This window comes from Strix aluco, chromosome Z (genome assembly GCF_031877795.1).
Source record: "Strix aluco isolate bStrAlu1 chromosome Z, bStrAlu1.hap1, whole genome shotgun sequence".
Taxonomy (NCBI): Eukaryota; Metazoa; Chordata; class Aves; order Strigiformes; family Strigidae; genus Strix; species Strix aluco.
In genome coordinates, this window is record NC_133971.1 from 185,683 (window position 1) to 208,815 (window position 23,133).

Here is a 23,133-nt window from a genome sequence, read left to right on the forward strand (position 1 = left end):
TGCTCGTTGCGGCACGGTGGGTATCAGCCTCCAGCCCCCCTGACCCAGCAGCTCCAGTGGCTTTTTCATTCCCTGGACGCTGTCCAAAGCCAGGGCATGTGTGTGCCCTGCACGGCCACCTCTTGGAACAGCACAGACCTCGCATTTTGCTTTACTCAAAGAGAGCATTTGTCTGCCTGTAAGTTAATTAGAGCTCATCATTTCCAGAAGGGCAGCAGTGGTGAAAGTGGAGTGTCTGTCCTGCCGTCTGTGTGGGAACCAGCTGTGAGACAACATGCCAGCACTGCCGGCAAAAGCTGACTCCAACCCAACGCTGTCCTACACAGCCCCGCGCTCTTGCGTGAGAAGGAGCCTGTGCCCAGCCTATTTCATGGAACCTTTTACTTGGTGGCCAGACACCTGATCAAGAGGACTGCAATGTCCTCGGTATGCGAACGAAGCACTGGAGCGATCTTGGGGTGGTGGCAGAGGAGCAGCAGGCAGAGCTTCTGCTCACCGTCAAACCAGGCAGCCGTGGGAGTCCCCTGCTCCCGTCGGACCCCCCCAAGGACAATGCGTGGGTCCTGCCTCGTCTCCTGCGCTGGCCCAGCCGTGACGGTGCTGCCCGGCTGCGGTTTGCGCTCGCTATGGCAGTGGCCGTGGGCAGCGTTTCCACAGCCCGGGCTGCAAGCCGTCCGGTGGCAGCCCAAGGAAAGCCACGGCCACGGCCCCCCTGCTCCCGGCCAGCCTGCCCGGCGGCACCTGCCCCAGCCAGCGTCACCAGCCTCCACCCACCAGCCACTGTCCCCGTGCACCTCACGCAGGGCAGCCTGCTCACAGCGCAGAAACGCGGGGTCTCTCCAGCCTCGCCTGCACTCTCCTTGTCCAGGACGTGCTCTCAATGAAGGCGACCCCAGAAAGCTGAGCAAAGCTTTACTAAACCTCTCCCCATTTCCAACAAAGCATCTTTCTCCACCGCTGCTGGACTTCTTTCAGCCTTTCCTGCTGTCTCCCAGGGACCGACCCCCCTCCTCACACCCCCTCCGTGGTGCAGACAGGGACAAGAGTGCTTGGCCGGGGACTCTGAGTCCCCCCGCTACCCACATCCTGCTGCCGTTCACCTCTGGCAAGAGCAGCCCTGTCCTGCTCCTGTGGGGGCTGCCCAGGGCGGGGGGCATCTCTCTGGCCCCCAGGTGGGATCCCTGGTCCCACTCCCCCACTGCCACCTCCCCGCCTTGGCACCTCTTTCCACATAGCCAAGATCTCCACCGTGTTACCAGGAAGGCAAAGAGCTGCTTTCCACGGCGCAGCAGCTAATAGTGAGGCACAGTGCGATGAGTCATTCTCCCCTTTGGATTAAATTAGCACTCATTTTCCCTGAATCGGGGGTGCTGCTCTCAGATGTGGTCAGAACAGCCTCTGCTGCACACAGTGTGATGTCAAGAGAGACAATTAACATCCTCAGCTCTGCTGCAAGTGGCTCCAAATCATGAAAAAGAGCATCACTTCTCACTTGGTTGGTTGGTCAACCACCTCTGCTTTCTACTCTGCTCGCCTCGACACACAGTATCAGCTTTATAACAGCAGTTAATTTTCTATCCAAAACCCCATGGCACTGTCAGGGCGACCCACGCCTGCCCCCTCCTCGTGCCCCATATCAACCATCTGAAGCACAGTAGCAACAAGATAGAATTAGATCAAAGCGGATAAACTAATTACGTATCTCAGAATGGAGCTTCATACCCATCTGAGTCAGAGCTGCTGGCTCTGATATGCAGAAGACCAGATCCTAATGAGAATTTAGAAAAACCACAAAAAGTGGTTTCAGGCAGATGAACTCCCTGGGCAAATTCACTCTACTGAGGACTTGAGAACAAGGCCCCGGTCAGTCAGAGGCTTCCCAAGTTCAGCGCGGCAAGGTGCCGAGTCCTGCACCTGGGAAGCAGCAACCAGGACATGCTGGGGCTGCCCTGAGGGAAAACAGCAGAAAGGACCTGAGGGTCCCGGCAGACATGGGGGTGACCGTGAGCTGCAGCAGCTGATGGTGTCCTGGGGGCAGCAGGAGGATCATCCCTCCTTCTGCTCAGCACAGGCCACTGCTCTGGGCCCCCCAGCACGAGAGGCACGGACACACCGGGCAGAGTGAGGTGCTGAAGGGGCTGGAGCTTCTGTGAGGAAAGTCTGAGATGGGATGGCTCCGCAGGCGGCAAGGACGGCTCGGCCCAGGGATCTCATCCCTGTCTACAAACTCCTGAAGGGAAGGATGAGCCAGGCTCTTCCCAGGGGTGCCACCGCTGGCACCAGAGGCCATGGGCAGGCACAGAAACACGGGCAGGTCCCTCTGAAGATCAGGAAACACCCCGTCAGGCTGCAGGTGACCAGGTGCCAGCACAGGCTGCGAGCATTCAGAAATCACCTGGACACGGCCCTGCGCAAGGAGGGGGACTGGGCTAGGTGACTCCAGAGGTGCCTTCCAACCTCAACCACTCTGCATAAAATGATGAAAACATTCCTATTTATTATCTGCAGCCTGTAACTCCCAGAGCATTAATCATCCCCCACCCGGAAAAGCAGATGTTTGTGTCACTCCAAACGGGACCTGTGAGTAGTGGGTCACTGAGGTGAGTAAGGAGTTACCCTTAAATCCCAGAATGATGTGCTAAACCCAAACTACTATCCAAAGCAAAGACACCTCAAAGAGAAGACTGCTCTTGACATCCCATGCTCCTGTTTCACATAAGCATTTTGTCTTGGAGGTGATCCTCAGCTTTTCATAAGCCCCAGATTCCTACAACCTTGCTTAACCAACACTGCAGTGAGGCTTACAGCCCAGGACTAGGGTGAAAATGCAGAGAAACTAGCCCAGAAGTCTCTCTCCCAAGGACTGGGAACCCACAGCTCTGGATTCAAACTCATCACCCTTTCTGAAGATGACACCAGCTCCAGTCAGCAGAATTTTCCCTCCTCCAGACAAGCAGCCAGGCCAGGAGAAGTGGCAGGAAGATTTTATTCATGTTGCATCTTTATATTTTCTGAACACAGAATTACACTGAAACTGTGGAGAAACAAGCAGACACAGAGCCCAAAAGTTGTGTGTAAGTAACGCTTTGCTTAGTCTCTCTCTGCCTATGCTTTCCACCCTGCGTGTGTGAAAGAGGCAAAACAGGCCACCAGCCAGCAGGTCGCTGCCAGAACCAGAGTTGCCAGTGGAGGCCCCGTAGCTTCCAACCGTCTTCTCTGGCTCTGGCACAACTTGCATGTCTCTCTCCTCACACAGACAGGGAATTTTTACACAAATAGAAAAAAGAAGCAGTTTAGTGAGGTAAACATCTGTTCCAGTTCAGCCTCGAGAGAGGGTTTCAGCAGGGTCCAGCAGCAGTGCAACAGAAAAAAGCAGCCGGACGAGGCTCTGTGTGCAGAATAGCATCTGAGACAGGAACTGTTCCGCCCCTGCTTGGGCCCCTGAGACATTTTAGTTCATTTTCTTGCGCTTCTGCTGGTTCCCTGATGCCTTCTGCACAGGCAAGGGGAGGGAGAGGGTGCCCAGCTTGTGGTTGTGATCGTTCTCAAGTCCCAGCAGCCCCTTCACCTTGGAGATCTTCAAGCGCATAGCCCTGGCGATGTCTGTCATCCTGGAAAACACCAGAGAGACTCTGTCCATGCGGCGCACGAGCCTCCCGTACCGGGACCCTGCACCGAGGACCAGCAGCCTCTTGCCTCAGGGGAGAAGCCGGGAGGCAGCAGCGCAGAACTGCATCTCAGGGATACCACGGAGACAGGAGTTGGAAGGATTCAATGACTACAAGGTCATACACAGCCTTTGTGGGGAGGCCAGAACGCTGCTGAGCTGCGCGCCACCACCTTGGAGAGCATTACAAACCCACGCTGCCCTACTCCATGGCCGGCTGACTGCAGAAAAAATAATGTTGCTCTCCACTTCCCTACGAAGAGGAGAATAGGCATCATTTATGGTCAGCTGCTGCTGCTGGCAGCCCACGGCTGCTTCCCAGTGCACTCATCTCCCATGTGCGGTACGATGAATGAGACCAGAACACCCCCTCTTAGCCACCAAAATTCAGCATCCTGAGCTGTAAGAAGAGGGGCCTGGCTGAGATCTGTAGTGGGAAGAGCTTGGGCAGGATGGTGCAAGTCACAGCACGCCTGAAGGCTCATCAAACAGAGGGAACAAAGCGCATCCAAAGGGAAGCTGGCAGGGAAACAGGTGTCCCGACTTCAGCAAGGGTCCCAAGGACACACAGCTCCCAGAAATCTCCCAGCTGACTTTATTATCTTTGAAATACAAACAGATTCAGTTGGGAAGGGTTCTTCAGTCAAGCCTCCCACTCCAAGCAAGGATCACCCTGTCAGGTGGCTCAGGGCTATGTGTCCCTCCCCAGTTCTTCCAGCAGGTCCCAGCCTCCTCCACCCTTCTCTCATCCTGTGCCCCGTGTTCCCAGCTACAGTACAGCAGTTAAGAACAAAACCTCAGCGTCAGCTGTGAAAACCAACATGGATTCCTTAAAAAGCTTAGTTCGAAAAAGAAAAAAAAGAAAGAAAAAATGGCTGGAAACTAACAGCAAACACTGCTGCTAAATCCACTACCACCCATCAATGAATGAAGAGCATAATTGGAGGCAAAATCAGAAGTAATTGCATCAGGGCTAATTAGGGAACTTGCCAAACTAAGTGACTAAGGGCTCCGATAACTTCCAGTCATCACCAGACCTTCCCATGACACCCCTCAGCCAGAAATCCCGGGACAGCCACGCCGTTCCTCCTGCTGCAGCACAGGGGTTGTGTCCCTCTGCAGCTCCCACCCAGCCCCGCAACCACGGACCATTCCAGGTGGGAAGGACCGACGTGACCGAGTCAGGAAGCGCATGTCCTCGACGTCACCATCCCCCCGCACAGGACAGGGTGGGAGAGACACTAACGAGGGTATCTGACCTAAGGGGGCCCCGCGCCCTTCCAGACAGCGATCACCAGCCACCAGCGGAGCCCGTGTCTGCGCACTGGCTGAGCAGTTCCCATCAATTCCCCATTTATCCCAGCGCGCCCGGAGCGGGGGTAAGAGCTCCCTGAGCCAGAGGACTGGCAGCAGGCTCCAGCTGACACCTTCTGGGAAAAGCAGGTCTTGCAGCTACAGCAGGGGCAGACACTCCTGTATTCCTCCCTGGAAAATTAGTCTAGGGAACAACTGCCCCCAAAGCTAACACAGCAAGGGTTGATTGCCCCGAAGCTTATTCTGTGAGCTGTTTTCTACCTGTTCCCCTTCACCAACCCTGATTTGGCACATCCTTATTTCAAATACTATCGCCAGCAGTTCTGCATACAGCCTCTCCCCTTCGCTGAGAAGTCTCCAAGTTCATCAGTATTTCAGAAACAACCTCCTCAGTGCCAAGCATGGAGCGCGTAAATTTTAGGGGCCTGGGGATTCCTCCATGTAAACACCAACTACCTGCTCACAGTGTGATTGTGAGGAAAAAAAACCCTGTTTCTGGTTTTCCTGTTGCAGTCAGCTTGCAAACCTGCACTTGCAGACAGACTGGTTGTGAGAGACGAGAAACCAGGCCTGCAAGAAACTTAAGAAAAGCAGCCTGAGAAAGCAAAAGTTGAGGCTGATCGAAGAAATGCCTCAAACACTCGCAAGACAAAACTATGAGTCCCAGGGTGCATTCTGTGGAGGTCGAAGCTGATCAGGCTGCCTGAATAACACAAGATGCAGCTGGAGGAGGGAGCCCTGTGAAGACAGGACGGCTCTGCTCTGGTGCACCTGGACAAATTTCAAGGGCCATATGTCCGGTGAATGACCTTTGCTTCATTATCCACGAAATGCATATTAAAGTTAACACCCCTCAATACGCTAACGAGGGCTAACATGACCATGCTAATTACATCATCCCATGAAACACCTCACCCCTCCCTATACGTGGGACACGTAGGTATGTGGGTCGACCTAGGGGACGGACCCAAGGAAAGTGGGTATAAATCAAGGGGGGATGGGGGAGAAAGGGGGGGCCCTGGAGAGTGCAACGAAGCGAAGACAGATGCAAGTGAAAAAGACGGCTGCCTCCTGGAACCCTCGCCAGCGGGGTCAGCGCAGAAACCCAGACCGGTGTCCTGTATTTCCTCATTCCCTCTATCTCCCTCTTTTCCCTTTCCCATTAAGAAATGTAAGGCATATTGTATTGCTTGCCACAACTTGCTATATACTTAGCCAATTATCGTGTGTTCAATTAGTACATTGTGGGTAGTTAATAAATGCTTGGACTTTTGTTGTCTGCTCCATTGGGGGTTTGTGAATCTGAGTCACTTGTCTCCCTCATCTGAGCGGGACGTGTCACTGGTGCCTAACAGGGACTGGAACCCCGCAGAAAGAGGGGGCACAGAGGACAGGAAGGTGAAGAGTGATGGGATTTGTCAGCCAAGTAACAGAGCAGGAGGGCAGCGGGCAGGAATCTGCGCTGGATGGCCACTGCGGCGCCACCTGCCCCCGCTTCCCTCCCTGCAGAGCAGCTGAAGAGCCTCTCCATGCACCCTCTTCGCGGCAAGTGCCCTTTCCAAGTCTGAGACACACATCCACCCTCCTTTCCCAGCACCAGGGCTTCGAATTAAAGCTTTAACACACTCATGAAAGACAGAGTCCGATCACAGCAGAAGGGAGGGGCTGTCAGGGGTTACTGCGCCACACCAGAGTGCTCTGTTCTCTGCAGGGGGGTCACCGCAGATCTCCACAGCGTGAACAGACACCACTCACCTGCTCTCCTGGAGCTTCATGTCGTTCTGCAGGACGGTGAGGTCTGTTTGGAAGTTGTTGATGTGCAGAGCCAACGCAATGACGTAGGCTGTGATTTTAGTCTTCATCGATGCAGAGATTAAATTCTGGACACTACATGGCAAAAGGGAGAGCACATGAGACGTGGAGTGTGTGTACACCCAAAACACAACCCCCGTGAGGTGCAGACACAACTGGAGCCCAGTTCGACATGACTGATTTTTCCTAGACACCAAAAAGAGCTCAAAGCACCACAGGCCTCTGAACACAGGGGGCCAACAGGCTCCTTTGTCCTCCTCACATGCTCGTTTCTGTTCACAAGTGTAGCCCCCTGAGGTTATTTATTGCTACAAAGCCTTGACAAAACCAGGAACTCAGGGCAGTTCTGTCGCTTTGGCACGCTGGTGCTTTGTGCAAGGAAAGCACAGGGAAGCTGTTTTGAGGGCATTTGGAGGTGCTAGTGGCACCTCAAATACACAACCCACAGACCTGGCAATCCTCTGGGCACATCTGACTGCTCGTCACTGGTTTGGGCCCTCAGACAGAAGCTGGCCCATTTGGATTCTGCGCTCAGGTCAGGTTCACAGCAGCAGCGCACAATCAGCATTACGCCCCTTCCAGGCTGCGGGTTCCCCCAGCGTGGGGATGGCGCTGCGGCAAGAGCGAGGACACTGTTCACTCTTGCCTGTAGTTTGGTGCCTCCGCTCAACAGCAATGTTCCTCCAGATTTGCAGTGGTTTAGTTGTAAGTGGCAACTTCCTGAAGGCTGCAGCCAAGGGCCATCTGGTCAAGGGTCTCTGCCTGTGGCCCGAGGCCATCCCCACAGCGCTGGCCACCAGGCAGCTGGCTCCGACCCTGTGGGACGCCCGGGCCCTGCCCAGCCATGGGAGCTGCCTCTCCTGGCTGGCCCTGCCTCACCTCACCACAGCCCGTCACTGCGGGCAGGGCGCGGGCTAAGCCCAGGCACAGCAAGGTGCGGGCCTCAGCGCAGGGTGAGCTCACCACTGCGAACCTTTACAGACTTTTGTCTGTGTAGGTTTCAGCGGAGAATCCAAGTAAGTCACGCCCAGGTTCTTTAAGAGCCCCCGTTAGCTGATTAAACTACGTGGGTGTAAAAAAAGCGCCTTTATTTGGCCACTGCACTACCCCTGTCCTGGCGTGCTCTGGGACGGCGGAAGAGCAGGCGCATCCCTCGGACCCCTGCCCCTGCCGGTCAGCCAGCACCCATCCTGCCCCTGGGCCCAGAAACATCAGGCAGCTGCCTGCACACCCTGCCTGGTCACACAGGATGAATCCGCAGGCGCAGGCCTGCTCTGCACAACCACCCAGCTTCTCCCACCATATGTTAGACCTGCGCTGTCTAAAATGGACCGTCACCTGAAGGGAAGCTGCTACAAGTATATTTGACATTGCTAATGTACAGGGACCTGTAAAATAAGACATTTAGTTTTAATGTTATACATCACTTACATTTTACTAGCTTTTATTTTTTCCTGTATTTTACTGTAATGTATATAATTTCATTTATACTTTTTCCTAACTGCCCTCTGTACTCATTACCCAGTTACCCACTTGTAAGATGTTTTGAAACCTTTAACTCCTTGCCTGGTAAAGATAAGACAGACCTTAGACAGTCTGAAAAACTCCCTGAGTACATCCCTAATAGCAGGAACCTAAAGAAACAAGGGCCTAAGGAGACGCCAGTGTCAAGAGAAGTGCTGAGAGCTGGAACAAACAGGAGCTGAAGGACGGACGAAGTAACTCTCTGACCAGAGATGGACAGTAGAGACCTAAATTTCACTGAGGGACAGTGTGAGAAAGGCTGTGGGGACCCCTAAGGAGGGGAGAAGACCCTCACTATTTTTACTACGCATGCTCAGGCTATGTAAATGATTCTAAGAACCCATTAGCATAAGACTGCCTTTTCTAAGAAATCTGATGCATATGTATGCTTTCTGTGTGTATTAGTCAGAGAGTTTTGTTAGAAAGGGCGGCACTTGTGGTGGAGCGACCCCCAGTGCTGCCCAGCACTGCCAATAAAGAATCCCTGCTGAACAGTTATACTCATTCCTGACTGTTGAGTGAAGCTCTTTGTTTCAACCAGCCACCCCGCAGCAATCTACCAGGCTGGGGTGCAAAGCAAGAGAAGCTCCTGCTGCCTTCCATTTTGGAAGGAGATTTCCTGATAATGTGTCCGTGGCCCTTCAAGCTGAACTCTGCCACATCTCTGCCTCAAGAACGTCAAAGCACACACAGTTCCTTACCTGCCATTGTTGTAGGTCAGTGAAGTGAAATTCTTCATGAGTTTCCTGCTAATGATGTGTGGGCATTCAGGACCCATTGGATCTAGGACAGAGAGGGGTTTGCAGTGGAAATGAGAAACACCTTCTTCCTTGTACTGCCAACCTCCAGCCATCACAATACCACATTTATTACCACGACATTTATCGCCTCTTCCCAGGAACACAGAGAACCTAGAAGGAGCCTGGGCACTTGATTTCTGGGTCTCATAATTTTTCAGGTCTGAGAGAGGCTCCTAACAGCTTTGATTTTCTTTACAAAGGCGATCTCCCACTTCAGTACTACACAATCCATAATGCGTGCATGTGCGCCTATGCAGGTATTTAAGATTCCTGCCTTTTAATAGATGGTCCTGTCAGAAAATATTATTAAAACTGAAACCACACTACCAAATTCCTACTAGCATCAAGACTAGCCACTTCCACATCCTCCCTGACTGCGGTCTCTCCAGCAATGCAGGATATTTCCAGCCAGGCTTGCCCTTCCCTCCTCCACCACCACCTGTCATTGGAAAGGCTGACAATGGCATTTTCAGCACTGACAAGGAGACTCAGATACACAGGTTCTACGGAAGGTGGCAAGTCCTGAAAATCTCAACCAAAGTATTTTTTGCCGCGCTTTTGAGAACAGCAGTTCCCGACATTTTGAAAGCAAGAGCCTGAATACAGCAGAGGTATGATCACTGTGACCCACACCTTGAACTAATAAGCCAAGGGTGATGAAAACATTCTCAAAAGCACGAGAGGAGATACAAAGGATGTATCGTGTACTGTGTGTCTCTTGCACCTGGAATACGGAGCCTGGATGAGGGAGAGAGCCGACAGTTGCCAGCCTCTTGGCTTAGGACTAAAGTGTGAAAATACAAAACATGTTTGTAAATGAAGAACTATCAATAAACTAGAAAGAATCTCAAGATTTCCAATCTAAGCTACCCTGTCTCCTACCAAGAGGATCTCACGGTGCCATCCTGATGCACAGCAGTTACGAAGGGATGGAAAAGGCTTGGACATACACCTCCCAGCAGACACAGATCTAACAATCCTCAACAACACATTGACCCTCAACCTTGGCACAAAACAGGCCAAAAGCAAGTGCTGCAGCTGTTTGACCACACAGCTCTTTCTGGGCAGCTTTACCCTTTTCTACTGCAGTCAGGCAGCTTAAAAGTGGAGGAGCTGAAAAGTCTCTTACACTTCTTCTTGATCACTTTCAGGTAGCTGAACTTAATAAGGGTGTCCAGGAACCAGAGGCATCGGGCTTTGTGATCTCTGCTCTTCTCATCAGTGGGCAGGAACTTCAGCTCCTCTAAAACAAAGGAGCAATGGCTGAAGGAGAGAGAGGGGAGGATGAGGAATGAGTTTCCATCACCAGGAGGACAGGACACACCTCTAAGTTCAGCACTCAGCTGTTCAGAAGAGCTCCCTGGACACTGGTGGACGACAGCCCAGGAGGCTGCTGAGCACCTCCCTGTCAGCGCCCACCCCCTTCAGCCACCCCTTTCCAGCGAGCAGCTGCTAAGAAGGTCCCTGCACTGCAGAAGCTGCGGGCCCTGGGCACAGCACACGGATGCTGCTGCTTCAGTGGAGGCAGACAGGAGGCACCCAGGGTGAGGGGTGGTTTGTGCCTTCCTGCTGACTTCAGCTCCAGCACAAGGGCTGCAGAGCTCTGAGCGTGGGTCCATGCCAGCACGCCAAGCCGCAGCACCCCCGTGCAGTCAGCGCCTAGCACGGGCCCCGCGTGCTCAGCATGGCCACGGGCCCATCCTCCAGGCACCCACCTTCAGACCCCACTCTGGGTTTCTCCACACTCCTCCTCCGCCATCAGCTCCCCGCAGGAAACCTCCTTGCCCGTACGGGGCTGCACCCGTGCTCCTCAGGGCAGCTGTTGCTCATCCACGTGCGGCTTAAGCACCCTCCCTCTGCTCTGGGGACAGCGGAGCTGGCAGCAGGAGCCATCCTGCCCCACATTAAAACTACAGCTTCACAGGGCCCACCTCGACTACAACAAGGCTGTTTGCAGCAGTGTTACCTTTTATCTTCCGTTTTCTTGGCAATTTCTTCTGCAGTGATGTTAACAAAGGCTGCGGCTGGTGCCTGCAACGCTTCATACTCTGCTGGTGACAGAACTGGAAGGATTTTAAGGAAAAGAACAAGCATGTCTCTGCTCTCCCTTCTGGTCTGAAGAGTCCACAGCAAGATGAGCTCCATTCACTCTCACTTCAGGAGGTGTGGGGCAGGGAGCGAAATTATAAGTGGGCAGGACATAATGACAGGACGTGGGAGCCGGCTGGTACCACAGGTCTCTGAAGAACTGTGGCTCAACCACAAGCCACTTCCCCTGCACAGCTGACCGTGTCACTGTCCCATCGAACTGCTGCACCCTGCTCTCCACAGGAAACAGGCAGGATATGGGACTTGCAGCCACCAAATCCTCAACACAGTATGTCCCAGCTCTCAGCTTTCAGCCTGCGAGGGGAGAAGGCTCGGCTCATTCACGCGCCCACAGTGCTCGCTCCCATGCGACAGATGACTGACATTGAGGCTTGTGGGTGTGCAAAACCACTCTGCCACAAAAAAAGATACTGTCCTCGAACTTGTAAACATCTTCTGGTTTGTCAGCATCCTCATTACACAGTGGGAGGATGGTGGAGACATTCTGTACATCATCTTGGGCCACATCCTGGATCAAAGCTTTGGAGGGAAACAGGAAAGAAGAGAGTATACGGACCATGCAAACAAAACCACAAAGAACATGACCACAGCCCAAATCCTTCCTTTAAACACAAGTCTACTCAGTGGTGGTTCTTGGGTCAACACCAGTTTAGTCACCAGTTTTAAAGCTTTAAAACTCCGGTTCAGTTTATCTCATGTAGGACAGCAGTAAGGAAAACGCTCAGCTCTTCCCTATTTCGTTTCATTACTGCCCCATGCGGGTGCTGACTGCACAGAAAGTGTTCCAGCAGGCACAGAAAGGCCAAGAACTTCTGATATGCCTGCTACGTGTTCAGCATACTGGGTTCTAGACTGGTGTCACCACTTCTGCTGAGAACTTTCTGCTCCTTAAAATTTAGAAAAGCCACTCCAGACTAGAGAAAAATCTGGGAAAGAAGAGCACCAAGACAAACTGGTTGCTGGTGCTCCTGCACCTCTTGCCTGCAGGGGCGCAGGAGGTGGTTCTGGGTTCCCTTGGACCTGGCACAAAGCAGCTCCGAGAGCACAGTCAATACCCAACCTGGGACAGGTCTGTAGTTGTCCTGGTGTCGGCTGGGATTGAGCTAATGTTTTCTTCTTAGTAGCTAGAACAGCGCTGTGTTTTGGATTCATCATGGGATTTGGCATGAGAAGAATGCTGATAACACACTGATGGTTTCAGTGGTTGCTCAGAAATCCAGGACTTTCCAACTCCCCGTGTCCTGCCCATGTGCGGGTGCACACGAAGCTGGGGGGGAGCATGGCCAGAGCAGTGGGCCTGGATTGGCCGAGGGAATGTTCCAGATCATACAACGTCACGATCGGTGTGTAGAGGAGGGTGATCTGGGAAGCTCGCTCTTTCCTGGGATTGTGGTTTTGGGATTTTCTCTCCTCTGGTATTGCTAACTGGGAATGGGCTGGGCATCAGTGGGCAGGTGGTGAGCAACTGCACTGTGCATCACTCTTTCTATATGCTATTATTACTATTAAGATTGTAATTATTATTTTAATTTTATTGCAATTATGAAATTGTTTTTATCTCAACCTACAAGTCTCCCTTTACCCCTCCAATTTTTTCCCCATCCCCAGGGGCAGAGGAGGCGTGGTTTGGCTGCTGGCTGGGTTTAAACCACGACAACACTCAACAGACATCTCTCCCATTCATAGCCAATGAAACTCAGAATCCCAGAAGTGCTGATGGAAAGAAGCCCTGGAGGTCTCCTGTGCAGCCTCCTGCTCGGAGTAGGACTGTCTATAGGACTAGATCAGGGCAGGCCTGGCTCTGTCCTGCCAAGGCCTGGAAACCCCCAAGGATGGTGACCCCGCACCGCTCTGTGGCCTGTCCCAGGGCTGCACCACCCTCCAAGGCAAGAAGGTTCCTCCCAGGGTCCAGGGACCACTGCAGCTTGTGCTGTTGGCCCTTGCCGGCACTGCCGAGGAGGGTCTGGCTCCGACTGCCCTTTGGCAGCTGCGGGCTGCCCTCAGATCCTCCCTGGCCTCCTCTCTGCCGGACTAACCAAGCCCCGCTCCCTCTGCCTCTCCTTGTCAGCTGTGTGCTCCAGGCCCTGCCCATTCCTGCTGCCCTGCCATGACTCCTCTGTCATTTCTCCACCTCTCTCTTGGTCAAGGCAGGGGAGCAGGGGGGTGGCACAGGCTGGACAACAGAATACAGACGCACCCAGCAGTGGGGTTATCAACTCTCCTTAAACATCACCTCAGCGTGATGCTTTGAGAATGAAGGTTCCCCACAGCAGGGACAGCTGAGGCCAGGGCAGACTCCCTTTGCTGCGGGCTCCTCCACAGCAGAAGCCCGAGGCCATCAGCCTGGCTCACAGCAGCACTTGGATGGCACTCGGTGGAGCTGTGACCTGCTTTGGGGCATGTTTCCCACAGACGTGCCACTGTGAAGCCAGGGTGCAGTTCCTCTTAATGAACATTCAGCGCCTCAGTTCAGACCAGGTGAATGTTCTGCCTTTACCCCCTTTTACCTCCCCCTGATATCCAGGGACTCCTGGGAGAGCTCCCAGTCACGGGCAGGGAAGGACACTGGCACCACAGGGACCTGCCCTCACTCAGGCAACCCCCACACAAAGTCCAGCAGGACCAGATGAAGCAGTTCCTCTTCCACCAGAAAGATCTGCAAGTTCCTCCTCATGTGCCCTTCTCAGCTCTCAGACCAGCTGCTGCCTCTGTCAAAGAAAACCCCTTTCTTCTTCCTACCCTACTTGGCAAGGAACAGACAGAAAAAGGCAGTTCTGGTTGCTTTCATTAAACCCCGAGACAGCGTTCTTACCTGCCACTCCCTTCGCATCTATAATGTCCGCTGCTGCTTTTGTCACAGCTGTGTTCAGAGTATCGCTGCCCACGGCATTCATGCGCCGGGAGTTCAGAGCTCGCTTCTGCTTGCTGGTGCCGAAGGCCTCAATGCACAAATCCATCTGTGCAAGAGAAATTAAATTAAAGCACCATGCTGAGCCAAAGACACCCTGCACTCAGCTAACCACCGCCTGCTCCACATCCACATTCTCTGAGAAAACGTCAAACATTTCACTGGGCATGACCCAACCATGCAACAAGCACTGATCTGCCAGGGGGCAGGAAGCAAGCCTAAAATAATTATGAAAATACTGCCAAGTTAGGCACTAATAACGCGCTGTCTCCTAGACGTCCAAGGCACAGGGAGTGCCGAGCCTGCACAGGCTTACCCTGTGTAAGCCAGACACCAGTGTCAGACAAGCACCATCTGCCACTGTTAGCTGGACAATCACAGCAGAATATGATATGGGGATTAACCTTACCTTCTCCCTGAAGGATCTGTTCTGATAATCCTTCATGTCGTCAGGTATTAAGTTATCTATAAAAGAACAAAAGTTACTATGTTTGGCTCACAGCAGCCAGGACAGCACAGGTATTTGGTATCCCTTTAGCTCTAATCAATTACTGAAGGACTTGGCACATCACTTCAAGATCTCCTCCACAGGACTTTGTCAGTTAAAGAATACACTGAATACGAGAGTGTGTACCTAGAACAAAAAAGGAAAGGCCGGCCAATTTCTGCTATAAAGCCTATGAGTACGTATAGACTGTGGCAACACCCAGATCCTGCTGCACAGGGAAAACATTCACTCCCAAAAGACTGAATTCTTTGGGTTATCCTCCTGCATTCAGTAACAAAAAGCAGTTCCTTTGAAGAGAAGATGTTTTGGTTTTCAGTGATCCAGTCCCTTGACCTGACAATCTCTAGGCTTCCCTCAGCATAACACACCTAGGCAAGGCTGCACTCACTCTGGACAGTGACAACGTTGTTACTGACTCTGTGTTCTGGGTTGGAATGTGGTGGGTTTTGGTAGCGGGGGAGGGGGCTACCCCTGTGAGAAGCTTCTGGAAGCTCCCCCAGCTCCAAGTCGGAGTCGCCTCTGGGCACGGCCGAGCCGATCAGTGATGGTGGCTGCACCTCTAAGATAATGTATTTGAGAAGGGGAACCTGGGAAGAGGAGTGGGAGTTGTGACAGAGACACCTCTGCAAACACCAAGGTCCGTGGAAGAAGCGGGGGGAGCTGTGCTGGAGCAGAGCCCCCTCAGCCCGTGGGGCGAGGGCAGGCTGTCCCTGCGCCCATGGAGGGCACCGGGGGGGCAGATGCCCTCCCGCAGCCTGGGGAGGGCCCCACGCTGGAGCAGTTTGGGAGGAGCTGCAGCCTGTGGGAAGGACTCATGTCAGAAGTTCATGGAGGGCTGTCTGCTGTGGGAGGGAGCCCACGCTGGAGCAGGGGAGGAGTGTGAGGAGTCCTCCCCTAAGGAGGAAGGAGCAGTGGGACTGACCACACCCCCCATCACACCCCCCAGCCCGTGCCCCCCTGCGGGGGAAGAGAGAGACAAATAGGGAGCAAAGCTGAGCCTGGGAAGAAGGAAGGGGTGGGGGAAGGTGTTTTCAAGACTTGCTAATGCTTCTTCCTGTCCTGCTCTGTCTGTTAAGTGTTGTTGTTGTTAATGTTTGAATTCAATGGATGTTCTTTTTCTTCCCCTAATGAGTCTGTCTTTTGCCCATGACCATAATGGATGAGTCATCCCTCTCTGTCCTTATCTCAACTCCCGAGCATTTTGTTGTATTTTCTCCTCTCCACTCCTGAGGGGGAAGGGGTGAGTGAATGGCTGGGTGGTGCTCAGTTTCCCTCTGGGCTCAGACCATGACACTCCAGCACTTCCACCCTCTCACCTGTAAAGCTCTCTGCTTAACCTCCACCCTAAATTTCACCTTGCTTCCTTCTCCCTCTGTTTTTCACATCACACAGTGCCTTAGAAGGAGAGTGTAATGTATCCTCTCTCCTCCAGACTGAGGGGTGAGGCAGAAAAAAGGGAGGAAAAAGCAGCCAGGGAGACAACAGAGAACACCGCTGTCAGGAACCAGGCAGTCGGCAGCTGAACACACGCGCTGAGACTGGTGCTGGCGTGACATACAGCGTCTTCCTACCTGCCAGCAGGGGCTGCATGTTGAATATTTCAGCATTATAGACTTCCATCTGCCCAGAGTCCTTGTCTAACACACCAACAAAGTACCTGAGAAGAACAGGATCATGTGATTAGTAAAAGACAGTCCAACAGAAGCGACAGTTTGGAATATATGGTGCAGAGCCACGTGTATCCCCCATCCCCTGCCTCTAAAACAGGACAATTTCTCGCAGGTAAATTCCTTTTCATCCCACATTTCAGAAAGGGAAGCCCAAATGGTTTGAGCTGCTCCTCACCATGTCTCGTAACCCACCAGGGACTGGCTGAGGCTGATGAGGGTGTCACTGCACCAGTTTCTTACCCAGCCAGATCCTTTCTGACCAGTGCCTGGCCTTGCTCTGCTCTGTTACGCATCTTCCTAAAGCTCAGGACACACCTTCTGAAGACAGAACCCACCTGTACAACAGGCTGCTGGTTGCAGCTGGGGCAACAGTCTCTATGCAGTCGCTCTCAGATTTGCTGCTTGAGTACAGGGGGAGTCACAGCACCTCCCTGGCCACACAGGATCTCTGGGCAGCTCCTGCTGTCCCAGGAAGCCCAGATTCACTGACTTTCCACTCAGAATAACCTGGGCTGTTTGCTCAGAGGTGGTTTCTGCCTTGTTTTACCCACATTAGCAGTTGCCAGTGCACAGTTTTAGGCTGACAGCTGCCAAGAGCTATGGGAACGGATCCACTGGAAGAAATCCTCATGCACGCAGCTGAAGCAGATGTGGGAGGAAAGGGAAGAAGGATCGGGTGGGAAAGCTTGAAAGAAAAGCAAGAAATTACTTAATTGATTCTTGCCTGCATATTTGTCCTGGTTTAACCAGGATAGGGTTAAGTTTCCCCAGCAGTGGGGGGGAGCTCTAGCCGGGTTATTCAGATACCATGCGGAGGGTCACATCCTGGCAGGTCACATTTTTCCTGGCGCGGAGCTCAGTGCACTTGTGGTTTTGTACATCGTGCTTCAAACTGCTGTATTTGGTAGCTATTTTGCTCTGTTCATTGCTATCACTATTACTGTTATTGTTGTTATTTCTTGTGTTGCTATTGCATTGTTGTATTAAACCTTTCCTTATTTCAGTCTTGGGGCTTTGTATTTCACTCCCTTTGTGGGGGAGGGGCAGCGGCCGCGTGGTCTCAGACCTCAGCAGGGGCTAAACCACCACAATATTGGAGATCTTGAGGCATGTGCACACCGAATGCAAAACCAACACCTGAAGCCAAACATTTACCAGCAGTCAGCTTGCCTGTGTTCCTGTGGCTCAGGACCTCCCAGGGTGCAGGCAAGAACCACTTAAGCCCCTAAAATCATCTCTTAATCAGTGTTCAGAGAAAGAGCGCTAAATCCGCCTAGAAAAAAATACTGCATCAACACCTGTATCATATGTATTCATTAAACTAAATTTATGTCTCCAAACGCAAACAGCAAAAGCCTCTTGGTGCCTTTTTTCAGCGACAGCATCTTAAACTGAAGACTGTTATATCTGAATGCCTAGCTCTCCTGGTTTCACTTCTCAGAGAGAAGAACAAATATTAGTATTAGCATGTTTTGACGGATTATTTGCGGAGGTGAACACAGCTCCTTTTATAGAGCTACAGAATAGAATATTTCAGTTGGAAGGGACCTACAACAATCACGTAGTCCAACTGCCTGACCAATTCAGGGCTGACCAGAAGTTCAAGCATGTTATTAAGGGCAGTGACCAAATGCCTCTTCAACACCAAGAGGCCTGGGGCACTGACCCCCTCTCCAGGAAGGCTGTTCCAGGGGCTGACCATCCCGTCTGTGAAGAAATGCTTCCTAACGTCAACGTTATCCAGAACACACCAGGGCACTGACGTCTGAAAGCACCTCCTCTCCCTGACAGTTTTACACAACTCTGCTCTTCGCTCCCTCACCCCACCTGTACTTTTAACTAGTCAGACACGACCAGGTCAGTGCAGTCCAATTAGAGATGAGCTATGTGAGCAAACCTTGCGGGGCAGCTGGAGTGGCTCTACAGAGCAGAGGGCTTGGAACCAAGAGCCCAACACGCACACCACATGCACTTCAGTGCTGTGCAGGCCAGGAGGAGCCATCTCAGACACCGAAGCAGAAAAGAAACACCTTCCGGTATAACAAGGCAGGATTACTTCACATTGGCTCTCCACCCGTTTGGTGGTTCTCCTGTTAGAGAAGGAGAAATATCTCACCTACAGAATGCTAATTAGGAGGCCAGTGATATCTGCCCCAAGGCCACAAAGGTCACGCTCTTAAAGTGGGACAGGCAAAGGCTGGTGATTCCACCAGCACTTCCTCTTCCAGCGTGTGGCACAGACAGTTCACAGGCAGCACGGTGCTGCAGCCTGGGAGTCAGACAGTGATTAATGACCCAGGGGTTTCCTCGGCAGCAGAAGATGATCTTGGTCATTCCTTAATCTTACTTTCTTACAAACAAAGCTCTTGCTCCTAGGTTTCAGCTACATCAAATCATCTCCTCACCCCTTCCTTCACAAGATCGTTTCAGATATACCCTATTTGTACGTAACATCACAACTTCCAAAGGGACGTAGCATGCACAAACGATTCAGCTGACGGGTGCTGGAGCCTCCTGCCAAAATCCTCCTGGTTCAAATCACAGCCTCCGTGGGAACTTCTGAGCCAGCTCTGAGAAAGGCTATCGGGAACTTCGTGTCTGGGCAACTCCTCTGCTGCCACGTCCACATTCCTGCCCCCATTTTGCCAGCATCATACCTGCATAAGGCGTCAGATGCCATAACTCCACTGCTGAAGTTATCCCCCACATATGAAAGTCTTTCAGTTTCTGAGACCTGAAAAACAAAGAAAAATTACTGGAATACAGGGCTGTGAATAAGCTTCTCTGCCTCTGCTTTATTTTCCCTGGTGCCACAAAGCTCTAAATTCCCAGGTATCGGAAACTAGTCATGTGTAGGAAAACTTCACTTTGCTTATTTTGGGTACCTTTTGCATCAGGTCAAAATCTTTAAAAGACAGATATTTCCTGAAGCTGAAACTACCCAGGATATATACTTCTACCTCAGCTTTCACTGGGCCAGAAGATGAGGAACCACTGCAAAGAAATCATGGGAATAGTAATTTTCATTTAGAGTTTATCAGTGTGGCAAACTTGGGTGTCACCGCTGCTAAAACGCATCGCTGTGTTGACTGCCCTACTTTAATCCAGAAGCAACAATTTGTGAAAGAAACCAGGTTTACTCACAAAGCCACTAGAGATGAGAGATCAGGCTTCTCTGCCAGTCAATTTAAGATACTCCTTCCAATGCTTTAAGGTCCTTAACACAGCTGCTCAAAGCTTCTCTAGGCTTCCAGCCAGGACAAACCTTACAGATTTCAGACTGGGCCAAAGGCACGCGCTGGGGAGAGCCATGTTCCCCAAGTAAGGGGAACTCAGTTTGAAAATGTAATTTTCAGTGATCCATTTAAAGCTCTAGTACTGCCAAGTGACTGCAATTCACTGACTGAAAAAAAAAAAAAGAGCTAGCACTACCAGGAATGGCTCAACCTCCTAAATGTATTTTGAAATCTTTGTGTTTCTACTATATTGTAGTATATTTCCCCTCAGGATTTTAGCTGAAAAGTCATTTATTCCTTGAGTGAATCATGCATGTAAGCAGCTGTAAAACTTAGCAATGGCAGCAGAAAGCACCTTCTGACTTTAATCTTGGTTCTCTCTTGACTAAAAGAAACAGGAATCTCCTTATAATGTAATTTAACAACAACAAAAAAAAAAATTTTGATAAAGAATTCACTGTGTCAACACGACACAACGGATTCTGCGATCAAATGGACTTGACTAGTGGTTAAGAAACAGATTTTAACTTTTGAACATTATTTCCCTTCAGGTTATTAAAATAAATCATGAACACACACAGCTTCAGTACATCCACCTTTGCCTGAGACCACACAGCCACGTATCCATCAAAATTTTCCAAATAAGCACGTATTCAGTTCTGACGGAAAGGCTACTAACTCTCACATGTCACTCTCAATATCATTAATCAAAATGAGCCATTATTTTGGTTCCTTTCTGCTCCAAGGGTCAACCCTCAGCGTCAAGCCCAAGGGGGCACGGTCTGATCCTGACACGCTCCGCAGAGACCACGGTGTCCCAACACACGGCGTGGCTGCAGGACCTCCGCCCACTTCTCCGGAGTCCAGGGACACCCCCGGGTCCCTGCAGAGATGCAGGCAGCCCAGGCGAGGCGCCTGGCTTCTCAGCACAGGGTGAGGAAGGGCTCTCCCCTGCCCACCGCTCCCCTGACCGCCCCGTGCTCCCCTCTTCTGCTGCCCCCCATCTCGCCCAGCCCCATGGTGGCAGCCCATGTAAGAAGCAGAACTTCCTCCGAAATCCTAGAGGTTCTGTGAAATTTGGAAGACGGTTCTCTCTCTCACACAGGCTGGGGCTAAACTCTATTTTTTTTTTAATTTGTTACAGAGCAAGGCTCCATGCAGGTTTTCCGAGCCCTGCTCGGCACACGGTAATGAAGGTGGCGGAGGAGCAGGGCAGTGGGCAGGAGTTGGAGAGGAACAGCCGCCTCCCCGAGACGGGACCACAGGGACCGCATGTCTGAGTGAGGCTTCCAGCTCCTACTCACAGGGGCTGCCATGACCACAGCCATAAGGGCAAAAAAGGGTGAAAAGTTGTCACTACCTGCTGTGGTGGGAATTACTTGTGTGTCCTCAGCAAGGGTCTGGGCGCTGCCCTCGCCCTGATCGCCAACGGCCTGGAGGCCTCCCAGTGCGCTGGTCCCTGTGGTCCTGCCCAGGCTGCACCGGACCAGCCCCAGTTACGCAGCGACCCGCGGGTGGGTGGATGGTGCCGGGGCGGCTCCCGCCTTCGCGGTCTGTTTCGGGGCAGCTGCAGCTCCCGCTGCCGCAGCCGCCCTGACCAGAGCCACCAGCGCTGCCTGTGCTCCGAGGAGCAGCCTGGTGCCACCGTGCAGTAACCCTCCTGAACATGCCCAGGACAGATACTGTATTTATCCAGGCCTGGGCGCTCAGGGCCCTTTTCCACGAATCAAGCACCCCACCAGCAGGTTTTTATGCTCTTTTTATACACAAAAATCAGAGGTTAGTGCTTTTCCAGACATGCCTATTAGATACTGATTGGTCAGTGATTAATGTACAATTATAACGCAGCTTATCTAATGCTGCTACTACTGCACGTGCTCAGGGGAAGGGTCTTCACCCACGCAGGGGGCTTTTTAACCTGGCGGTGTGGTTTTTAGTATTACAATGAAAGTGAGATGAGGAGCTAGGAAATTAAAATAGGATATAGAAATTAGGCACTCAAGAAATGAAGGTATAACTTAGTTTAGAGATAAAGATGGAAGACTTAGAGATCAGACTACGGGCTAGAGGCCCATTAGTTAAAAGATAACTAAGATTGAATAGGATAATAGATCATAGTCGATGGGCCAGAGAGCAGAACAATATGGAAACCTTGATTAATGGAAGCTGTGAGGGAATGCTTCCTGATGGAATAGGAAGACAGCCCTAAAAACTGGTCAAAACCAACCCTATGGTCCGGCCTGAGTCCAGGAGGCTACAGAGACTGCGGAAGGAACGGAGGTAAAAAGTTCAACAGTGAGGAAGAGGAGCTACTTCATCTCTGTGACCCCAGCCCATGACCACCGGGACACACTGTGCAGATGCGACTAGGAGGAGACCGGGGCGGAACATATGGAAAAGACTTTCAGGCTCATTATAATACGAAGCAGGAATAGGTCATGCATATGTATAGGCATATTATGAATATGTGATACTTTGTAGCATAAAGCCAAGACAAGGTGCCCCGAGAGGGACGCACGTTTGTGGTGGAGCGATCCCCCGTGCGCCTCAGCGCTGAATAAACATACCTATTTTATAACCTTATAGGTTGTGAAATCTGTTTCCGCAAGTCAAAAGCAGTTCACTTTCAGGTCACTCAAAAGTCAGTTTCATTGCCAAGTTAATTAATCGAACAGTCCATTTGCCAGGTTGTCAAATATCTCATCCTCAGCACAACCCCAGACATTGTCTTTATGGCCCAGGACGTTCTGCTTATATTCTAGGGTTCAGAGATCAAAGCTTATTCTTGATAAACGTCATGGCTAATCAGGGTCATCCTGACCACGTTTCAAAGTCTCGCTCGACCAAGCCTCAAGACCTCGCGACTGTCCCCATATGAGCGGTAACTCCGGCTACGGGCAGTTACTGACCGCGGCTACCACCAAACGCCCAGCCGCGAGGGGCGGCTACAGGAACGCGCCCGCTGGGCGGGCCCTTACCAGGATCCTCCGGTGCTTCCTCCGGGGATGGGCCGCGTCCCTGTTCCGGTAGACGGCGAAGCGCAGGGAGCCGGGCCGCCGCAGCCTGCCGTTGGAGAACTGCACTGCAAGGCGGCGGGGAGAGCCCGTGAGCGCGGGCGGCAGCCCCGGGCCGCGGCAGCCCCGGGCCGCGGCAGCCCCGGTCCCCACCTCCCGGACCCCGGCCCCCTGACCCCAGCCCCCGCCCCGCAGCCCCCGGACCCCGGCCCCCACCTCACCCAGCACCGCCGACTGCTCCGCCTCGGGGTCGCCGCGGTAGCACCATGTGGCTGCGGCCGCCATGACACGGGCGCGGGGGCAGAACGGTCCCTCCCGGACAGGCCCCGCCCCTCCGCCCGCCTCCCCGAGCGCTCCGCGGACGGCCCCGGAAGCAGCGGCCCCACCGGCCGGCGGGGGGCGTCCCTCAGCTCCCCCCCGCCAATCACGGCCGTGCTTGTTGCCGAGTCTCGGGGAAGGGCGGGGGGGCGACGGCGGCGTCCCTCGTCAGTAATGAGCCCGCTGATTGGTTGTCGGCCGGGTGGGCGGGCCCGCGCCACCGCCCCGCCCGCCAGCGCCGAGTGGGCCGCTG

At 52.6% G+C, this 23,133-nt stretch overlaps 1 protein-coding gene across 2 annotated transcripts; it reads right to left on the reverse strand.

Annotated features, from left to right (window-relative positions):
* Positions 1-2,968: 2,968 nt before the first annotated feature.
* On the reverse strand, positions 2,969-22,936 carry POLR1E (RNA polymerase I subunit E). Of its 2 annotated transcripts, none has more exons than XM_074812582.1 (12): positions 22,784-22,936; positions 22,527-22,630; positions 18,970-19,046; positions 16,214-16,299; positions 14,544-14,599; positions 14,039-14,183; positions 11,638-11,745; positions 11,084-11,180; positions 10,247-10,380; positions 9,019-9,100; positions 6,737-6,868; positions 2,969-3,611 (listed from the first exon to the last, which is right to left on the reverse strand). In XM_074812582.1, the coding sequence occupies exons 1-12, from the start codon at positions 22,845-22,847 to the stop codon at positions 3,452-3,454; spliced, it is 1,245 nt and encodes a 414-aa protein (XP_074668683.1). In that variant the 5' UTR covers positions 22,848-22,936; the 3' UTR covers positions 2,969-3,451. The 2 variants fall into 2 exon arrangements, with proteins under 2 accessions (XP_074668683.1, XP_074668684.1); XM_074812583.1 differs by having other exon boundaries at positions 22,779-22,794.
* Positions 22,937-23,133: the final 197 nt, after the last annotated feature.

What these genes read in the sequence shown, in the direction of transcription:
- POLR1E (XM_074812582.1), bottom strand. Translation starts at nt 22,847, where the DNA reads ATGGCGGCCGCAGCCACATGGTGCTACCGCGGCGACCCCGAGGCGGAG. An exon ending in GCATCTGACGCCTTATGCAG is followed by an intron (nt 16,300 to 18,969) that starts GTATGATGCTGG and finishes TGTTCTTCTCAG; the next exon opens with GTACTTTGTTGGTGTGTTAG. An exon ending in AAGAAAACGGAAGATAAAAG is followed by an intron (nt 10,381 to 11,083) that starts GTAACACTGCTG and finishes TCTCTCCTTCAG; the next exon opens with CCATTGCTCCTTTGTTTTAG.